The 17381-nt window shown below is 35.3% G+C and overlaps 2 protein-coding genes across 2 annotated transcripts; both read right to left on the bottom strand.

Moving 5' to 3' along the window:
- Positions 1-7869: 7869 nt before the first annotated feature.
- LOC119643591 (pyridoxal-dependent decarboxylase domain-containing protein 1) lies at positions 7870-11596 on the bottom strand. The gene is made up of 9 exons (XM_038042977.1): positions 11341-11596; positions 10407-11261; positions 10281-10352; positions 10026-10226; positions 9896-9964; positions 9642-9836; positions 9071-9586; positions 8813-9006; positions 7870-8744 (listed from the first exon to the last, which is right to left on the bottom strand). The coding sequence occupies exons 1-9, from the start codon at positions 11419-11421 to the stop codon at positions 8498-8500; spliced, it is 2430 nt and encodes an 809-aa protein (XP_037898905.1). The 5' UTR covers positions 11422-11596; the 3' UTR covers positions 7870-8497.
- A 1122-nt stretch (positions 11597-12718) lies between these two features.
- LOC119644583 lies at positions 12719-14388 on the bottom strand. Its single transcript, XM_038044184.1, has 3 exons — positions 14338-14388; positions 14186-14273; positions 12719-14121 (listed from the first exon to the last, which is right to left on the bottom strand). The coding sequence occupies exons 1-3, from the start codon at positions 14386-14388 to the stop codon at positions 12719-12721; spliced, it is 1542 nt and encodes a 513-aa protein (XP_037900112.1).
- Between the last annotated feature and the right edge of the window lie 2993 nt (positions 14389-17381).

Here is a 17381-nt window from a genome sequence, read left to right as displayed (position 1 = left end):
TATAAATGCATTAATTAATAGAGAATATAGATAACATATATAAATATGTGGGAACATATTAACACACATGCACATACACATAAACAAAATAAATAAGTATGTGTAATAGTTATAATACATTAATTGTATTGACTGTTATGTTATTCAATAACATATATATGAAAATTACTTTTCGATATTTTGACAATTTTTTCAAATATGATTTCATTTGTTGCGCGTACAGATCTACACACATAAAATTACACGCACACACAGATATAGACACAATTTAAAAACTAGGAAAACACAAAGATAATGTATATAATATTTGACAGTAGTTACGTAAAATAATAATAATAATAATAATAATAATAATAATAGTAATATTAAGTGTTTGCAAAAATGTTCATTTTTTCATTTTTTCACTTTAAAAAGTGATTTATTGAGACAAATTGGTAAAATGCACAATAATTAAAATATTTTCCCCGCCATTTTCTACACCATTTTTGATCATATTTCTGACAATTTTTGGCATGGCGATACCGTGTCGAAAGAACTTATATTTGTTTGGCGGCGATCAACCCACCAATCTATTTTCGCGCCTCTTCCAATTTGTGGTCCCATATGCTAGCCAAGCCGCGCTGCATCGATCTGAATAACTGGTAGTCGGAAGACGTCATGTCTCATGAGCATGCTGGATAGGGCAAAAGTTTCTACTCGAGCTGCAACAATGTGTCGTAGACAAACCTTGCAACAAGTGCCTAAAAAATGGCATTTACAGTCATAAGCCTTTGAACGTGTTTGGGTGAAGCAACAAGTGGGCAAAATTGGCCGTTAAAACCAAAACCGCGAATTAGGATATGATGGAGCAGCACCTCCTCTGACTGTGTTTAATGGGCTTCGACAGCAGATTTTTTCAAATAAACAAGAAAAATAATGAATTTGGCAGGTGAAGAATTTTGAGCGCTCCATGATTACCGTCAGCGTAAGCTGAGTAAATCAATAATATTAAATGGACCCGTTATTTTAGGCAGAGGAAAATCAAAATCATCGAATTCAAGTGCTATGTACCCTGGTATTTCCCATTTCTTTATCATTTTTATTTGTAGAAATCGCTGATCAAAATTTTTGCAAACACCAAGTAATGATAATAATAATAATAATAATAATAACAAATTCAAATAAGTAGTTTTGTCATATTAAATAAGAACAATTCAGGTGGATGACTACATATGTATGAAAAGAATTGTTTTAAAAAAATGGCCGAACAATTTTTCTAAAATCATTTCAAATCAAAATATTTGCCCACCCATACCAGCAGTTTGTTTGTATATTTTAATTCTAAAGTAAAACTTATCTCTCTTATAGCATTATGCTTTAAGGTCACCCCATAGTAACATTAGTCGGCCTATTAAAAACTCTTAGCTTTTTTTTTTTTTTCAATTTATTGCCACAACAACCAACCAATGCTATAACTCTTAACTTTTCTGGTTTTGCTACACGTCTATCGTAAACGTCCGCAAATAGTCGATTTACAAAAATCGACGGACATAGGTATATGTACTGATGCTGTGATCGGTTCCTAGCCATAAAAGAAAACAATGTATTTTCTTGTTATAGAGAGTCTTTGACTTTATTGATCGGTATTGATATCGATGATAGATATAGAATAAAAAAACGACGCCAATAACAATTTTCTTATAAAGCGAAATTGTTCAAAATTCCTCATGCCACAAACCAAAAAATTCCTTGTAATCTGTGTTGAGTTAATTGCGGTAAATATCTTAAAAATTGAATAATTGATTGAATGGTTTTGTAATAAAAATTATCAGATACCTTGATAACGTTTTTAAATTAAAAAGACGCACAGCTTCATTATTAAAAAGTAAATGTGGAAAAGTTTGAGCCGCCGAGAGAAACTGGATAATAAATTCAAAAATAGCAAATGAAAGTTCATCGGATTCTTATCTAATCAATATTTATTCGACATTTATTTGGTATTAAAGCACTATAGTGGGCCACAGCCCACCACCAAATACCGTACATCATCTCGCTTAATACGGTTTTATTCATACGGCGACCTTACCAAATATGGTATTATATAGGAACTGCTCGAAAAAGTGGTCCGATCTGAACCATTATCGATAGCGTTTGTCCTTAAGTGAAAACATGTAAGTTTACCAAATTTCATCAAAATATCTCAAAAATTGCGATCTGCAAGTTGATTATAAAAAAACTACACGGACGAACGGACAAACGAGCAGATAAGCTGAAATCGAAACAAAATGGCGACCTGCAGATTGGACATAGACGAACAGAGAAGCTTAGATCAACTCAGAAAATAATTCTGAATTGATTGGCATAATATAAGTTGGATCTATCTCAAGTTCTTCTGAATGTTGTCTATATCCGCACAAACTCACCACAAACTTACACAAGAAGTGGTATAGGACATCGAAACGAGAAGATTTATTCATATTCGGGATTTCCCATATGAGAGCATATAATTTCTGTCCATATAAAAATTTGCTTCATATTTTTTTACAAAGAAAGTGAAAGTTCGGCAACCCCATCGAATAATTTTTGATTTCCGTGCTTTATCTGGACGTGCATTTCACACATCAAGGCAATCGAAAAATCAAAATTGAAGGAGATATTCGTACGGTAAGTTCGAGAAGTGCAGTTTCGAAATGGTTTTGGACGCTTCTATTCTATTCCTTATATTAGTACCGTTTATTATACCCATCACCGACGCATAATCGATATACCCATTTTGTCGAGACGTTTGCAAAGCCCAGAAGGAAACTTCAGAGACCGCACAGTGTAAATATATTCTTGATCAGCATCAAATTCTGAATCGATTTAGACATGTCCGTCCGTCCTTCTGTGGTGGCAAAAATAAAGCTATTAACTTCACTTTGGCACAAACATTGGAAGGGTTGGTTTTGAAAGTGAGTGCACGCCCACAACACAGCATAAATTATTTTTTAAAAGAAATAAAAGGTGATTTCTTTGCTCGTTACTTATAAACTGTAGCAGATAAATGTACAAAAATTTGGACGTATATTCTATGGGCGATGCTAGAGAAATGGGAAAAATTGGCCACTTCTAGTCAATAGTCCAGTCAAATAGTGTATCAAAATTTAATTTTTTTTCAATACCATAATGAGGCGCAGGAACAAGTTTCAAAAGCACGGTAAAGTATATAAATTCATGGGCGCTTTCAAATTTGGAGTGCACTTAAGCAAGTCCATCTATTCATTTGCCCATTTGTCCGTCGTGGCAATTGTGTAGTATTGTGTGGTAAAAATTGCCCTGTTAGCGAAAATTGACATATCACCAAGAGATTTGTAAAAGTATTTGCAAATGAACTAAACTTTTCAAAGGACATGCGTGAAATCGAATCAAAATCTGATGACTCTACAAAACTAACCTTAACTTTGTTAAATTTCACATCTACAATATGGAAAATATCGATCGATCCAAATTTAGTTCACGTACTTATGTCCTTTCTTGTTTAACAGAACCGACAGATAATATTACGATTTGAAATGATGGAAATATATATGATTCGCTTTAAGGCAACTGCAACTATTTTTCCCAAATACTTAAAAACGACTCAACAACTAAAAGTGGGCAACAAAAAAAATAAAAATAAAAAAAAAAAATGTGTTTTGTTAATGAACGTAAACCGTCTGTAAATATAGTATTTGCATGTAGATGTGATAATGTTAGTGTAACTATTAAATAAAAAAATAAAAAAAATAAAAATTTAATAAATAAATAAATAAATACAAAATAAACAAATTAGAAAACTGAAGTGGAACTGATTTAAAAGTCTCATTCGTTCGTTATATTAAAAATATTAATTAAATCGAAAGAAAAAAAAAAAAAATAAAATAAATAAATCAATAATGATAACAATAAAAATAATAATAATAATAATAATAATAAATACAACTATCACAGATTTGGCTCAATAAAAATTATCATTAAATATTGCAGGTAGATGAGAAGACCTAATTATAGATGCAGTGTAAGAAAAATACGAATGTATTCGAATTTCATAATCGACTGTAACGTTCTATATGATTTATACGCATTTATATACTATACATACACAGATACATATATTTGCAAAGACAAACACTTATGCATACTTAGGAGAGAATTTCTTTAGAATAAGTAATTGTGTAACTTTTGTGTTTATGTTAATTTAAGAGAGAAAAAAAAAAAAATTTGTAATCGAACTAAAAAACTGAAAATCATGAATAAAGATGAAACTTCCCAGAAATTTCCAAAACCAAGTTACAATCTGCATTTAACGGAAACTTATTACTTATTTACCAATGCCTTTAATTAAAATCAATAAAAAAAAAAAAAAATATTGCATTATGTATAATAAGTTTTCTTCTTTTTTTTTAACACGTCGATTCTTACAAAGAAGAAGAAGAAGAAGAAGGAAAAGAAAAAGAGGAAAGAGAAAAAAATGGGAAGATGGAAATGGCTGTGTGCCCGACCGGTAAGTGTTATGCTTTTAATGGCTGAGCACTTCACACTACAACTACGCCCAAAGGAAACTCTACCGCGTTTGAGATTTAAACGCACGAACAAGGCTCTTGCCTACTTGCCTCCTCAGGCGAATATAATAAATACGAAAACTTTATGCGGCTGCGGTCAAATTGTCTTCACCCACCCATCAGCTAGAACTCAAGAAGAAAAAAAGAAAAACTCGAAGAAAATAAAACAAGTAAGGAAACTAAATTTGGTCGTGACCGAATCTTTTACACTTAAAAAAGGACTAAAAAAGAAAGGAAAAGACTTAAACATTTACATTCTATAAACATGAGTCGACGCGGTGAACTTTTTCTATTTTCAAAACAAAAGTAGAGATTTTTACGGTCTATGGGTCGTATTTTATGAATACAACAATAAGTAAAAAAACAGGGAAAGCAATAATGTTCACAGTTTTTGTTACAAAAGCTTTGTGAATATTGTAGGCGCATTCTTTGAACTGTTTGGATCATTTTCAAATTCTTTCGCAGGTTTCTAAACACTATCTTCATTTTTGCGAACGGGACAATGTTTACCACACATACCATACAGTTGCATATACGGACACATGAACGAATGAATGTACAAACATGCTTAGGTGCATTCCGAAATTGAAACTGACCAAAAATTTATATATCTTCGGGGGTTTTGAAATTTTGCTTTTATGCTTTAAAAAAGTTAAAAAAAAAAAGGATGAGTTTTTGATACAATATAAAATTGAGTAGGTGTGCCCGATTTTTTTCATTTTTATGCAGCGTTGCCCATAGAATATAGGGTCGAATTTTTGCAGTATTATCTGCCGTGGTTTATAAGCAATGAGCAAAATATCAATTTTTTATTCCTTTGAAAAAACAGAGATGCCTCCAGTTTACGTAGTATTTTGGGCGTGTTCTTCGACCGATCCGACCCATTTTCTATACTCAGCGGCGTGCGAGAGCTTTGAAAGCTTGAGCTGGGCTTTCGTCTAATATGTCTTGCAATTTATTGTCTTTGAACTTTTTTGTCTTCCGGTTCGTTCCCTGTCATTAACATCAATATACGCACTTTTAGACCGCTGCAACCAAAATCGACAATTGGACTATGATGGAACAGCATCACCGTAAGTTTCTAAAAGTGTCCGAAATGCTTCGGCAGCAAATTCCTTCATACTAACACAATACAAATAATGAATGTCTGTATAATTGAGAATTCTTAGAATGCAGAAGAGCTAGTTGCTCTACGAGATAAACCGAAAATATTATGTCCGGGCAAACACTATATAGAATGCGCTACAAAATATAAAAAATGCTCTAGATATGTAAAACACATCAGACATTCCAAGCGGGAGTCTACGCAATCTATCCGCATGTGCTTCCGAACCCCTAAGAAGGCAATGCAGTAGACAGATAATCTGCATTTATTCCGACAGTCAAGCTGCCATAAAGCCCTTAAAGCATCGAATGAACATCTGGGCTTGTATTGGAGGGCCTTTAAATATTCAGTGAGCTAGGCTAGCACAATGACGTGCCTATCCATTCGGGTATTGAGGACAACGAACGGGTCCGAGGTACTATGATAGGTCCTTTTCCTTTCTGTACCGTAGCAAGAAATCATATTAATAAGCTGATATCGCAATGGGCACAGAAAAAATCGTAGTGTGATTGGAAGCAATGTGCAGGACAACGGCAAGCAAAAAGATTTATAAAATCTTTCAACTTAGCACATAAACTATTGGAACTAAGAAGCGACTTACGCTTAGTTACAGGCTTTTAGACGAGTCACAATTCCCTCAAGTACCGTCTAGAAAACTTGGGTGTCTTCGTTAATGATTGATGCAGCGTCTGCTAACAAACGAGTAAAACGTCCCATCAAATTTTATGTGAATGAGAAGCTATCTGCAGAATGAGGCACTATGTGTTTGGCGAGCATTTTATAACGCCGGACACGGTATGGTGCCCGGAACCAAAGAAGGTGGCAGGATTCATAAGAATTCGAAAACTGAGGGCTAGTGGCATGGGCGGATGCAATAGACCTTTTAGGTCGTTGTACGGATTGTCCACACAATTTTACATATACCATTTGGCATAGCATGAATCATTTTTAAATATACTTTATCGGAAGTGTTACCGCTCATGAGTCTATAAAGTTTCTCGACTTCCCAGCAATTAAGGGCCGCCTCTGATAGCAGTTTAAAGTTAAACGCGGGATTTATTTTATAAAAAATGTGAATCGTCTTGGCGCGAACAATTTCTTTAAATTCTTCGTTTGGTTTGGTGCGTTTGAAAGACGGGTTTTCGAATTACCCGAATTGATTCACTGGAAGTGTATTTGATGGACAAAATTGTACCATAAAATTGAGCATTGCTCATTAGCTTTTTCATGCAAAAATAAGTAAAAAAATTCAAATTCGACCGGGAACGAATGTCAATAATAGTGGAGGAGACTTCCTCCAAGACTCCACCACGCTTTACCATCGAGTTGCTAGACACATTATGCCCGACCGAACCCCCAATGACATATATATCATAGCAATTGTTGTAATAGAGAGCAAGTTTTTGTTGACAAACAATCCTCACATAAGTAAGATTGGCACTTTGCATCATCGTAGATATCGATTCATTATTAACAACATTCCAGAGAGGGATTGAATTTATCTTATCAAAAATATGACGGAATTTTTGATAATAAAATATAATAGCTAGATGAGACAATACCGCTGACAGACGTAACTTTCTAAAAGAAGAAGGAATGATTCATTATCTTTAACCTTATTTAAGTTCTTAGCGGCACAAAAATGAATTCTTTCGGAGCCATCTTCCGGGCCATCGAAGATATGTCGGAGAGTTGAGGGTGTCCAATCCAATGCCACGTTTTAAAATTCTATTTTCGAATGTCTTCATACGAGTGCTAGTCGTGAGTTTGATAATTTTAATTGACGTGCGGCTTGACAGCCTTTGACGGCTCTCTCGTAACCGCTCTAGAAGAGTTAAACAATCATTTAATATGTGGCAAAAAATATTGTTTTTTTTTTTTTTTGTTAGCGTTAAAATATAAATAAGATCGGCACTTGAATCAAAAAAAAAAAAAAAAATGTTATCTTTTGCCGAGAGAGAGTGAGAGTCAGCGAACGCTATGTAAAAATCGGCAGCATTTGTCTGCTACTAGTGAACTATATTTTACCATGATTTGTAAGTTGCTTTTTTCGAAAAAAACGTCATATTTGAAGCTTTTATAACTGTTTTATGTTTAAGATTAACTATACGGTAATCGTGTTATTTATCAAAAACAAGCAATAAGAGAGAAAGGAAGAAAAGGAAACGCAACAATTTATATATTGTCGGTAGACAGATAAAACATAGGCATCCATTAGTCCTTAATGAATGAATTACTTGCCAATCGATGATATGATTCGATTCGATATGCATATGCATATATGCGTAATTTTGTTGAACTTATATGTTCCGTTGCAAACGCCCCAATCTTTCAGTAGCTTTATTGCTATTTATTACTTAGCATATATTTTTAGGCTAACATAGATTCTTAGATGAATAACACAAAATTTACTGTCCGTTTAACAAATTTTTCCGCGTATATCTTTTCTTCGATACTATAATTAATCTGTCGCTTTCTCATGCACTTATTTGATTATAACGTTTTTGCAACAGTTTCGTATATAACATATACATATACAAATAACAAGCTGATAATAAAACTTAAATGAACTCTGTGCGTATACAGATATACTAGAGATATATCACGTCAACCAAACGTAAAATAAAGATCCGTTTTTAAATCAATTTCAATACATATTTATATTAGAACTTATCGTTTTGTTTAAATCAAAAATTAAAATCGTTTCTTTCACAATGGGGAACGTTTTAGAAGCCTATGCAAAAAAAAAAAAAAAAAAAATCTTTTAAATTTAACATTTAAAGTTTCAAATTCTGCAAATACCTTTTTATATATAAGGAATACTAGACATTACTTATGCATTACTACTATCATAATTATTATTGTTACTAATTGCACTATTATCTATATCTGTATTATCGGCCGTAGCTTCGTCTACAGCCGCTGAAGTGGTGACATAACCTTTTTTGTTACCTGGTAGTAAAGATGATACCGAGGATGATGATGGTGTCGACGATATAATTGACGTCTGTACTATTGGTGTGGGTGGGGATTTATTTGGGGGTAACTGATTGACTGGACCTGACATTTGCATGTGATACCTTAAAGTAGCAAGATTTAAATTAAATTAAAGATAACGACATAAAAAAAAAAAAATTTAATTTCTTACTTGTAAATATTTTCTGTAGACTCGACTACACCCTGAGTCAAGTTCAAGCTTCGTCCCTTAACGCCCGTTTCTTTGGGAGGCGGCGACCACCAATTAAACATTCTACCCACAACTGGGACATGTCGCAAGATTCCTTCTTGCCATAATTTTTCTTCAGTTTCTCGTCTTAAATCGGCTATAGCCGTTTCGATCCCCTTTAAATGTTATTAGCTTTGTTAAATTCTTTTAGGCAATTAATAATTAAGCAAATGAATTTACCTTTTTTACAATTTCGGACATTGTATCCAGTACACGAGAATTTTCTTGAACGTTTTTACCCACTGACACGACCAAGTCTAAGAGTTCTTCAACATCAGTTTCATGTGTTACCATACCGAATCGCACACAAATTAAGCCGTCGGAACCTTCGCCAAGAGAAAATGCATTATCTGTTGTCTTAAGAGCCTCAACTAGGTTCATGTTTAATTTGTTCAACTCAGTTTTGGCCTGATCTGTAAGTAAAGTCTCCCAACCTTCGGGCACGAATCGCACACCGCCCATACCAGCCCATTCCGGCAAATTTACTAAGCGCAACACTTCATTTTTCTCCACCAAATCTATAAAAGTGGCCTTATGTTTTATTGTAGCTCTTAATATATCCACATGTGACTCTAAATTTTCGGCGAATTGTTCAATATTCTCAGCAGTTGGCGGTTGTTCCCCTAATCTCAATTCAAGAGGACAATAGCGTATGCAGTTTCCATGAGTAGCGTGTTCCACTACTTCAAAATTAAACTGCAGCAAGTGCTGCGATTAGAAGATTGAATAATAATTTAATTGGTAAACTTACATTTGGGAAATCCCGTTGTAATATCTGTCCTAACCATGAATTTAAACGATCAAAATAGGAAGCATTATTATTTTTCTCAAAAGTTTTTGTTAGGTCCGGCCCTTTAGTGTCGTTTTCAGACGTCATGGCTGTAGATATATTAACACTGCCGTCAAACTGGAAAACTACTACCGGCGAAACCACATCAAACAGCAGCTGCGAATACGTACAGAATTTCATTAGATGCCACTTTGAAACAGTGAAACATAACTTACATTAATATCCAAAGGTTTATTAATAATCTCCGTGAGAGGGGTGCTCGATTGTGCACCTGGTGCCCTACTCTAAAATAAATTTTCAATCGGTTGCCTCTTAAAATATAATTAGATATAAGAAGAAACCTACCACAACCCTAACACCTTCACATTTAGAGGTGATTTCAAATAAAATACTGCAAGTCTGGAATGCAACGTGGATGCGACCTGATATCGAATCACGTCCTAAAGCTTGTAAACTTGTCCATAATGCGAGCGAATTAAGACGTTTCGATAAAATGTGATCAAATTCAACAGCACTCACATCGTTCTTCTGGTGGCGATGCATCAACTAAGACATTTCGACGTTAGTTAATTTTAAAAAATTTTTTATCCAACAACTTACAACGGTTGGTAAACTGGGAAGACCTAGCCAACTACCAAGATTCAAAATAAGTGAGTCTACCACAGAGCTTATCTGAAAATGAGTTCCGCTTTGAATGCGCATAATTTTCTAAACATTACAAATTACCAATCCCGGCCCTTGTGAACATGCAACAGAAGCTAAGCCATGACCGGTAGCATGCAGCCACATATTATAAGTATCGCAAATGTCTCGCATTCTTATTAAATTATCAACATAGCCGTACAAAGAATCTCCAATGTCAGCTACCACTAAAAGGGGCGTTCGTTGACCAGCTAAATCAATTTGAATTTGTTTTTGCAATACCGACAAATCCATTGTGCCAAAAGTGTTATTGGTGGAAATAAGGCGAATTGCATCTAATGGTATACCCAATTGCCGGCATGCATACTGCAAACGAACAGGCGTTGTATTCTCAGAGATATAAAAGCATGGATGTGCCAGAGCTGGTATACCGCCCTCAAGATAGCCCGGACAACGAGCAATTATTGCTAATCGTACAGTGCGTAGAGTTGCTTCTGTATTGTCATTATGAAAGCTACTGGAGGCATCAACAAAACGAAATAAAGCTCCTAACCAATGCGTGGTATCACCAGCAATTTTGGCCGTTATTCGCTTTAATTGGCTGCGATCTAAGTGCGATAGATACGCAACTATGCTGTGAGAAATCAATGCTAAATGAGAGACGTCATCCAAAGCCGGCAAAGGAAATTCTGAATCATCATCCGATTCGGTATAAGAAATAAGCAATTCCAATGATTTAAGAATTTCCGATGGCGCCTTACGGTCACCATGTAATACAGCAAGGGCTTTTTCTGAATTTACTGCAGTATCGGCTGTGGTATTAGCTAGAATGTGTGGACTTGCGTTACTATTAACTGCCATGGGAGTTGCTTTTACGCTTTCCAAACGCTGTAAAACTTGCGAAGTCTTTAGTTCCAACTCAGCTAAGCCGGATCGAATCTATTGCAATGACAAGATAATAAAATTAATTTGAAAATAAAACCAAAAAACGTTAACTAAATTGGAGGTCAGCACTTACACTGGATGCAGCTATCTCGTTTACACGGGCCTCTTTCTTGTCATCGATTACATTGGTGTCTTCATCACTCATATCTGACATCTTTGGTTACGATTTTGAACGACACCTTCAACGATCTACAATCTTTAATCCTCGATTTGCTCTGATGTTAACTGGTCTTAAATATATGAAAACATAGCACTTTCTAAACAAAACGGAAAACTTTTTACAAATTTATCTCAAAATCCCTTTCGGCAAAATTACATTTTTTTTTGTACTCAACACGTCAACTACAATATATTTCTAGGGTTGCCAAGTGCCGACAATTACATTTGTATCGCGAATGTGGTTACCTATCACAAAAAAAAAAAAAAAGAAAAAGACAAGAATTGTTGTGCACTGACCTACATATATGTACTTTACAATCAACTTGAAATACTCGGATATGTGAGAAGCAAAGTTATCTTTACTTATTTAAATTTCATCAGATAATCTTGAAAATTCCGCATACAGAGAATATCGGACGGACACAGGCGAAGAAACATCCACTGATTATCTTGTCGTAATCACATATGCATTTGCATTTCTCATATTAAGCCTTCAACGAATTCTGTTTGTGTTTGTGCAATGTACTAGTGTGTGTGTGTCTTCGGCACAATGGTATAAGCAACTTTTAATGTGTGCTTCCCCATACTCCTTCGATTACACATATTAAGATTATTTTTCGTTAAATATGAAGACTTTCACGTCGTGAAGGGAATATATATAGAATTGAGGAGTGTTTTATCCCAACAATGTTATGACATGGTAAGCATATACCGATTGAAAATAACTGATGCTCTTGGCGAATCACACACATGCTTCCTTCAAATCGCAGTTTGAATAATGTAGCGAAAAACATTGCATCGCAATCTCGCTCCAGAGACCTTCTTGCGAATTGAACCACGGTGTAAGCCCAATTCACTCCATTCTCAACATCTCCCTTCATTAAGATGGCTTACAGCTAATGTCATAGCATACATTTACCTGCTACACCTAAGAGAAAAATTTAATTGAAATTAAATTTTAATGTATACGCCCCAATTCCCCTTTCAGATATTACAACATTTAGGAAAATTTATACATTATCATATTGTATTTAAGTGTTTTGAAAACATGGCCATTTAAAAGACCTAATCGATAACAAAACTAGCTTATTACACAAATTAAAATTTGATATATGTTATTAATGTTATTAATGACTGTTGACAACATCAGCATCACTGGATTCACGTCCATAAGTGTAATTTAACTACTGCGACAAATTATGTAAAAAATTTATAAACGAAAATTTAAGGCGGCCGAAATCTTTATAGCGTTTAATAATTACAGATGACTCAGAATTATCCGTATGTATTGCTTAGTACTTGGTCGGCGGAAAATAGCTGGAGCGATTATAACGATAGGAACCGTAAGTGTTTAGGTTAGCGTTCACAGACGCTGCCAGCGGAGATGTTAACATGGAAGGTGTGGCTGGACTCTTGATGGCGAGATTTGGCTTTTCACATTGTTCAGCTTGATCTATATCGTCTGTGATCAGTTCTTCTTTTTGGGTATGTGCGATTGCACTTAAGGGGGACGGGGGCGATACATTGTCTGGAGATGCAACTAACGGCTTGGCAGTAGAAGTATTGGTATTAACGGCCGGGAAATGGCTGACGGATGGTTGTCGGCGCGATCGATTAACAGCTTCTCGAGTCGCTTCGAATTGAGCTGAAGAAGATTCCAGTTGATTATGGGTGCCGCCCGGTTTACCAGCTGAAGCTACTTTGGCATAATTAGCCGCATTGTAAATTTCACCAACTTGGTGCTGCGGTTGCGGTTTCGGAGTTGAACTTTCTTCAAGCGCGTTCGTTGAGGTTGGATTATCTATTCGCTGTTTAGATGATCGGGGAGAATTATCTATAAGACCCAACTTTTTCATACGTTGCCGTCTATGCTTCTCGTGCAACTCTGTGTTGTTGCGGTCATGAGGTGAAGTGAAATACTCTTTTGGTGGTGCTGGGTGACGAAATGGTACGGCCGGTATCGATTTTTTAATGAGGGCCCTATGTTCCGCTGATATATTTTCCCAAGCGGTTTGATCATAGGATGTACGCTTTTGGAGCGCTTTGTCAATCAATGTAATGTCACGAAATTGGTCAATGCTTGGAGGATGGTGCCACGCATTTAAACGATCTTTAACTGTAAAATGTGTTTCCTTTTTCGTGGATTTGGCTTTAGCGCCGGCCGACAATCGTCGTAGAACTGCTTTATCAACCACCATGAGATCGTTGAGCATCATAGAGCTAAATTTTTCAGCGTCTTGAACTGAGCCTAAGCGACCTTCCACATTTTGGTTGCGCGACTCTACCAGACTCTTGGTCAAGGTTCTGTCAAATTGACCAGTATTAAAAGAACGGAGCAAATAATTAATTGGGTAATGCCTTTGGCTATGACGATCGTCATGCCGCCTAAAGAGGCTTGTATGCGAACTACTAGCACTCGAACCAAAGCGACGTGACCCGTATATCTTGCAATTTGGCGATTTAAGCAATTTCTTGCCTGACCCAAGGTTTGCTACTGAGTTCTTCTTGATTTGCGTACTGTGCTTCTCTGCGGTTCCTAAAAGACTCAGAAGCTTCTCCTGTCTTTGGACGACCCTTTGTTTTTTAATTGGCTTCGGCTTGATTTCCGGAATCGTAATAGGTGCCTGATTCCTAAAGCTACGAACCGGACCCACGTTCTCTAACCTGACTGAAGCCATTTTGGTCTGTTTAAGACCTATAACACACAAATAACAACATAACCTCGCAAACCGTTTAAAATTTATTAAACTCAAGCTTACCATTCCTGAAATTGTTTGGTATCTGCTGATAGATATTCTTTATGCATGCATTAACAATTTCGGTAGAATTTTTTGAAAGCACCCACGGCTACATAATATATATTTCATCAATCACAATTCGTATAAGAGAATTTGCTATTTTTTTAACATACCTTTAAATTCAAATTGCTGCGCACAATTTTGTTGATATTGCTACTGGTCATTTTTTACTTAATTGCGGTTAATTTTTTTTGTTTTAAAAAATTACAAAATTATTATAAATACCACGAACGGAATACAATTTTCTAAATATGTGAATTTTTTAATGAGAAAACGAATTGAATTTGGATCGTTTTTTTTCCTTATAAAGTAAAAATGATGGGTAAATAAATTTTTTCGACAATAGCACAAATGTTTAATACGCAAAGTAGTTTTTTAGTAAAGTATAATTTTCATGAAAAGATACTTAATGGAACGCATAAAAGGTGCGAAACGTGGATTCCCATCGCCATATATGCGCTATCAATATTAATTTACCCATACGTATTTCCTTAGGTTAGTCGAAAAGTTTTTTGCGCTCAAATCACCTTAAGACGAATATTGAACATTTTCCATCTTATTTAGATAAGCATCTCAAAGGGCTCAGTTGCAGTTATCGGCTGTTTTTGACATTACTTCAATCTCTTAATAGTAGTAGTTGGTGCAATTGTGGAGAATTTTTTAACTAAATCGGCAAATATATATGTATGCTATGAATGTTTGTTTAAAATCAATCAATCAACTTTCGGCAACCGTGAGAAGAGCTCTGCTGGTAGTTGGCGAACGGATGAACATACAGACGAATATCGAAAATTATCGCAGGATTTCTTTGGAAATTTTCTTTCCTTTTATTGCTTTCTTAAAGTAAATTGTGTTTCTTTTTTTAAACTAAGCTGACTTTAAGGTATTTAGCTAAGATCTTCTTCTTGTGGATATTTAAAGATCGCATCAATTTGTGCACAAATAAAATGACCTAGGACCACATCCATCAATGCGGGATACAAAAGTACTCAAATTTTTAGAACTCGAATTAAATAAATGGAAACATCAGTTTGCGTTTAACTAACCTGCGATACATAGTAACAGCACTCGATAATTATCGTGAAAAATTCAGACATAATGGAAAGGAAGGAAGATAATGATACGAAAACGTACGAAAATACCAAATCCAAGCGGCCAAGCATAGAAGAGTTAAAAATTGAAGTTTATATCGCTTATGCTCATACATACAATTTTTTTTAAGGAAGCGCACGCACTCACGCCTAGATCTGTGCAATACATTTTACTATCATTTATAGCTCGTAGCATTGCACAAACATGCCAGGCATGCATGGAAGGACAGCTTCCTCATAATCATCTTTTTAAGAAAAGTAATGAGGATGCGGTTTTTTGTTATGTTTATGACGTTAGTTAACTCTTTCATCTTCACTTCTCGATTGTCGTGAGTATTTCTCAGGGTAGGCATAATCCTTGTGAGCCTAATTGGTTTACGAACTTCTCGATAAATTATTGTGACAAAAGTGTTGCCATAATATTTATCAACCTCTTTCCCGACTAAGATTATGATTATGTGTACACCGTGTTTTTGTGCCATATATGTTATCTTGTAATAAAAAAAAAAGTTAATAGTTAATAACATTGAAGAATGTATTCTCCTTTCTTCTCTCATCTTTTATACGTAAATTGATGCTGATTTAATTAGTCTTTCTTAGACTTTTTCTCTTTTACAATTAACCTCTTATTAGTCATCCTGTTATTGATTTATTTATTTACATACTTTCAGGATTGCAATTTATTTTCGCAGTCCCTGCTAATCCATAATAACAATCACGGTATGTATATTCAAATCTTTTTCTGATCGCTCCATATCATGTTCGCGGTGTGCATTGAAACCGGTTTTGGGATTTTGAGACCTGCTGTGGATGCAATCAGCGACCACAATAAAGAAGCCAGTTAGACTTCTCTTAATTGCGAAACAAATGATTTCATCGCGAGTATAATATCATGTCCCGAACGGAACAAGATTTTCTCGTAATCTCTAAGCATTTTTGAATTATGTAACGGTCGAGGTCTCAAAACGGTTTCAAAAGTGATGAAGCGAGAGACTTGGCTACTCGACACGTATCTTATCATGATATAGTCTTTGGTAGTTCATCATATGTTTAGTTATTGGTCTCATTACCGTCCATTTCTACAACTAGAACTGAAATACTCTCTGACTTCACTGTACCTATCTTCTCCCTATCCCATAATCAACCCTTTCGCTCCTAATCTCTTCGGTTAATCTTTACTAACAATTCGTTTTCAGCTTTTGTTTCCCAAACCTCTTACTATGCACCTGTACTGCAATAGCCTGTTTTCCAATTTTCGTGCAAGCTCCTCCCTAGGACTGAGACCACTTTTTCGTAGTCCCTAATTGTTCAAATGTCTATTTCCTCAAATGTAGGCACTACCCTTTATCGAATCGTTAGGGCTGTGAAGTGTCGATTGGGTCCGCATTGTCAAATAGCATTGACATAGCTACGACTCTACCTATAAAATCGGTAAGCAAATTAGTTGTGGTAGAGCCTAGAAAGTCAACATTTATATCTCTTTTGGCTGCGGATACTTCTACTAATGGTATAGAGATTTCTTTAGATTCGAAATCATGAAAAGTTGTCTTAGGCATTGTCTTTATGTGTCTTTATGTCTACTGAATTGATCGGTAGAATTAATGCACCGGTCTTATTAAGCAAAATTAATAATTAACGCACCTTGTCGTGCAACTAGCGCATGTCCTCAACATTAACTAATGTAGGCGTAACTAAGGGCTATTTAATCTCTTCGTGTGCTTTGTAATAACAACTTTATTAGGGCTTATCCCTTAATTTCTACGTCGAGATCAAATAATATAATAAACGGTTGCTGAACTTTGCTTGGTTTTGCCGAGCACTCGCGCTCATAAAACCTCATGATTACAGGTTGTGGGCGTACACATATTTTTAGGCGTAAAAGATTTTCTTTTTGTTTTTTCTTTCTTTCCCCCTTTCAGTTTTCATCTTTTATTTATATACAGTACACGATTTGTGGCACAAGGGTATACTAAGTTTTCACAGAAGTATGCAACACATAGAAGGACTTAAGATAGACTCACCTTTCGATTCAAAATCATTTCCAGAATTATTCCGGGAATTCAGAA

Source organism: Glossina fuscipes, unplaced genomic scaffold (genome assembly GCF_014805625.2).
Source record: "Glossina fuscipes isolate IAEA_lab_2018 unplaced genomic scaffold, Yale_Gfus_2 0, whole genome shotgun sequence".
NCBI classification, from domain to species: Eukaryota; Metazoa; Arthropoda; class Insecta; order Diptera; family Glossinidae; genus Glossina; species Glossina fuscipes.
The sequence above is the reverse complement of the archived record's forward strand: the minus strand, read 5'-3'. Positions and strand labels throughout refer to the sequence as shown.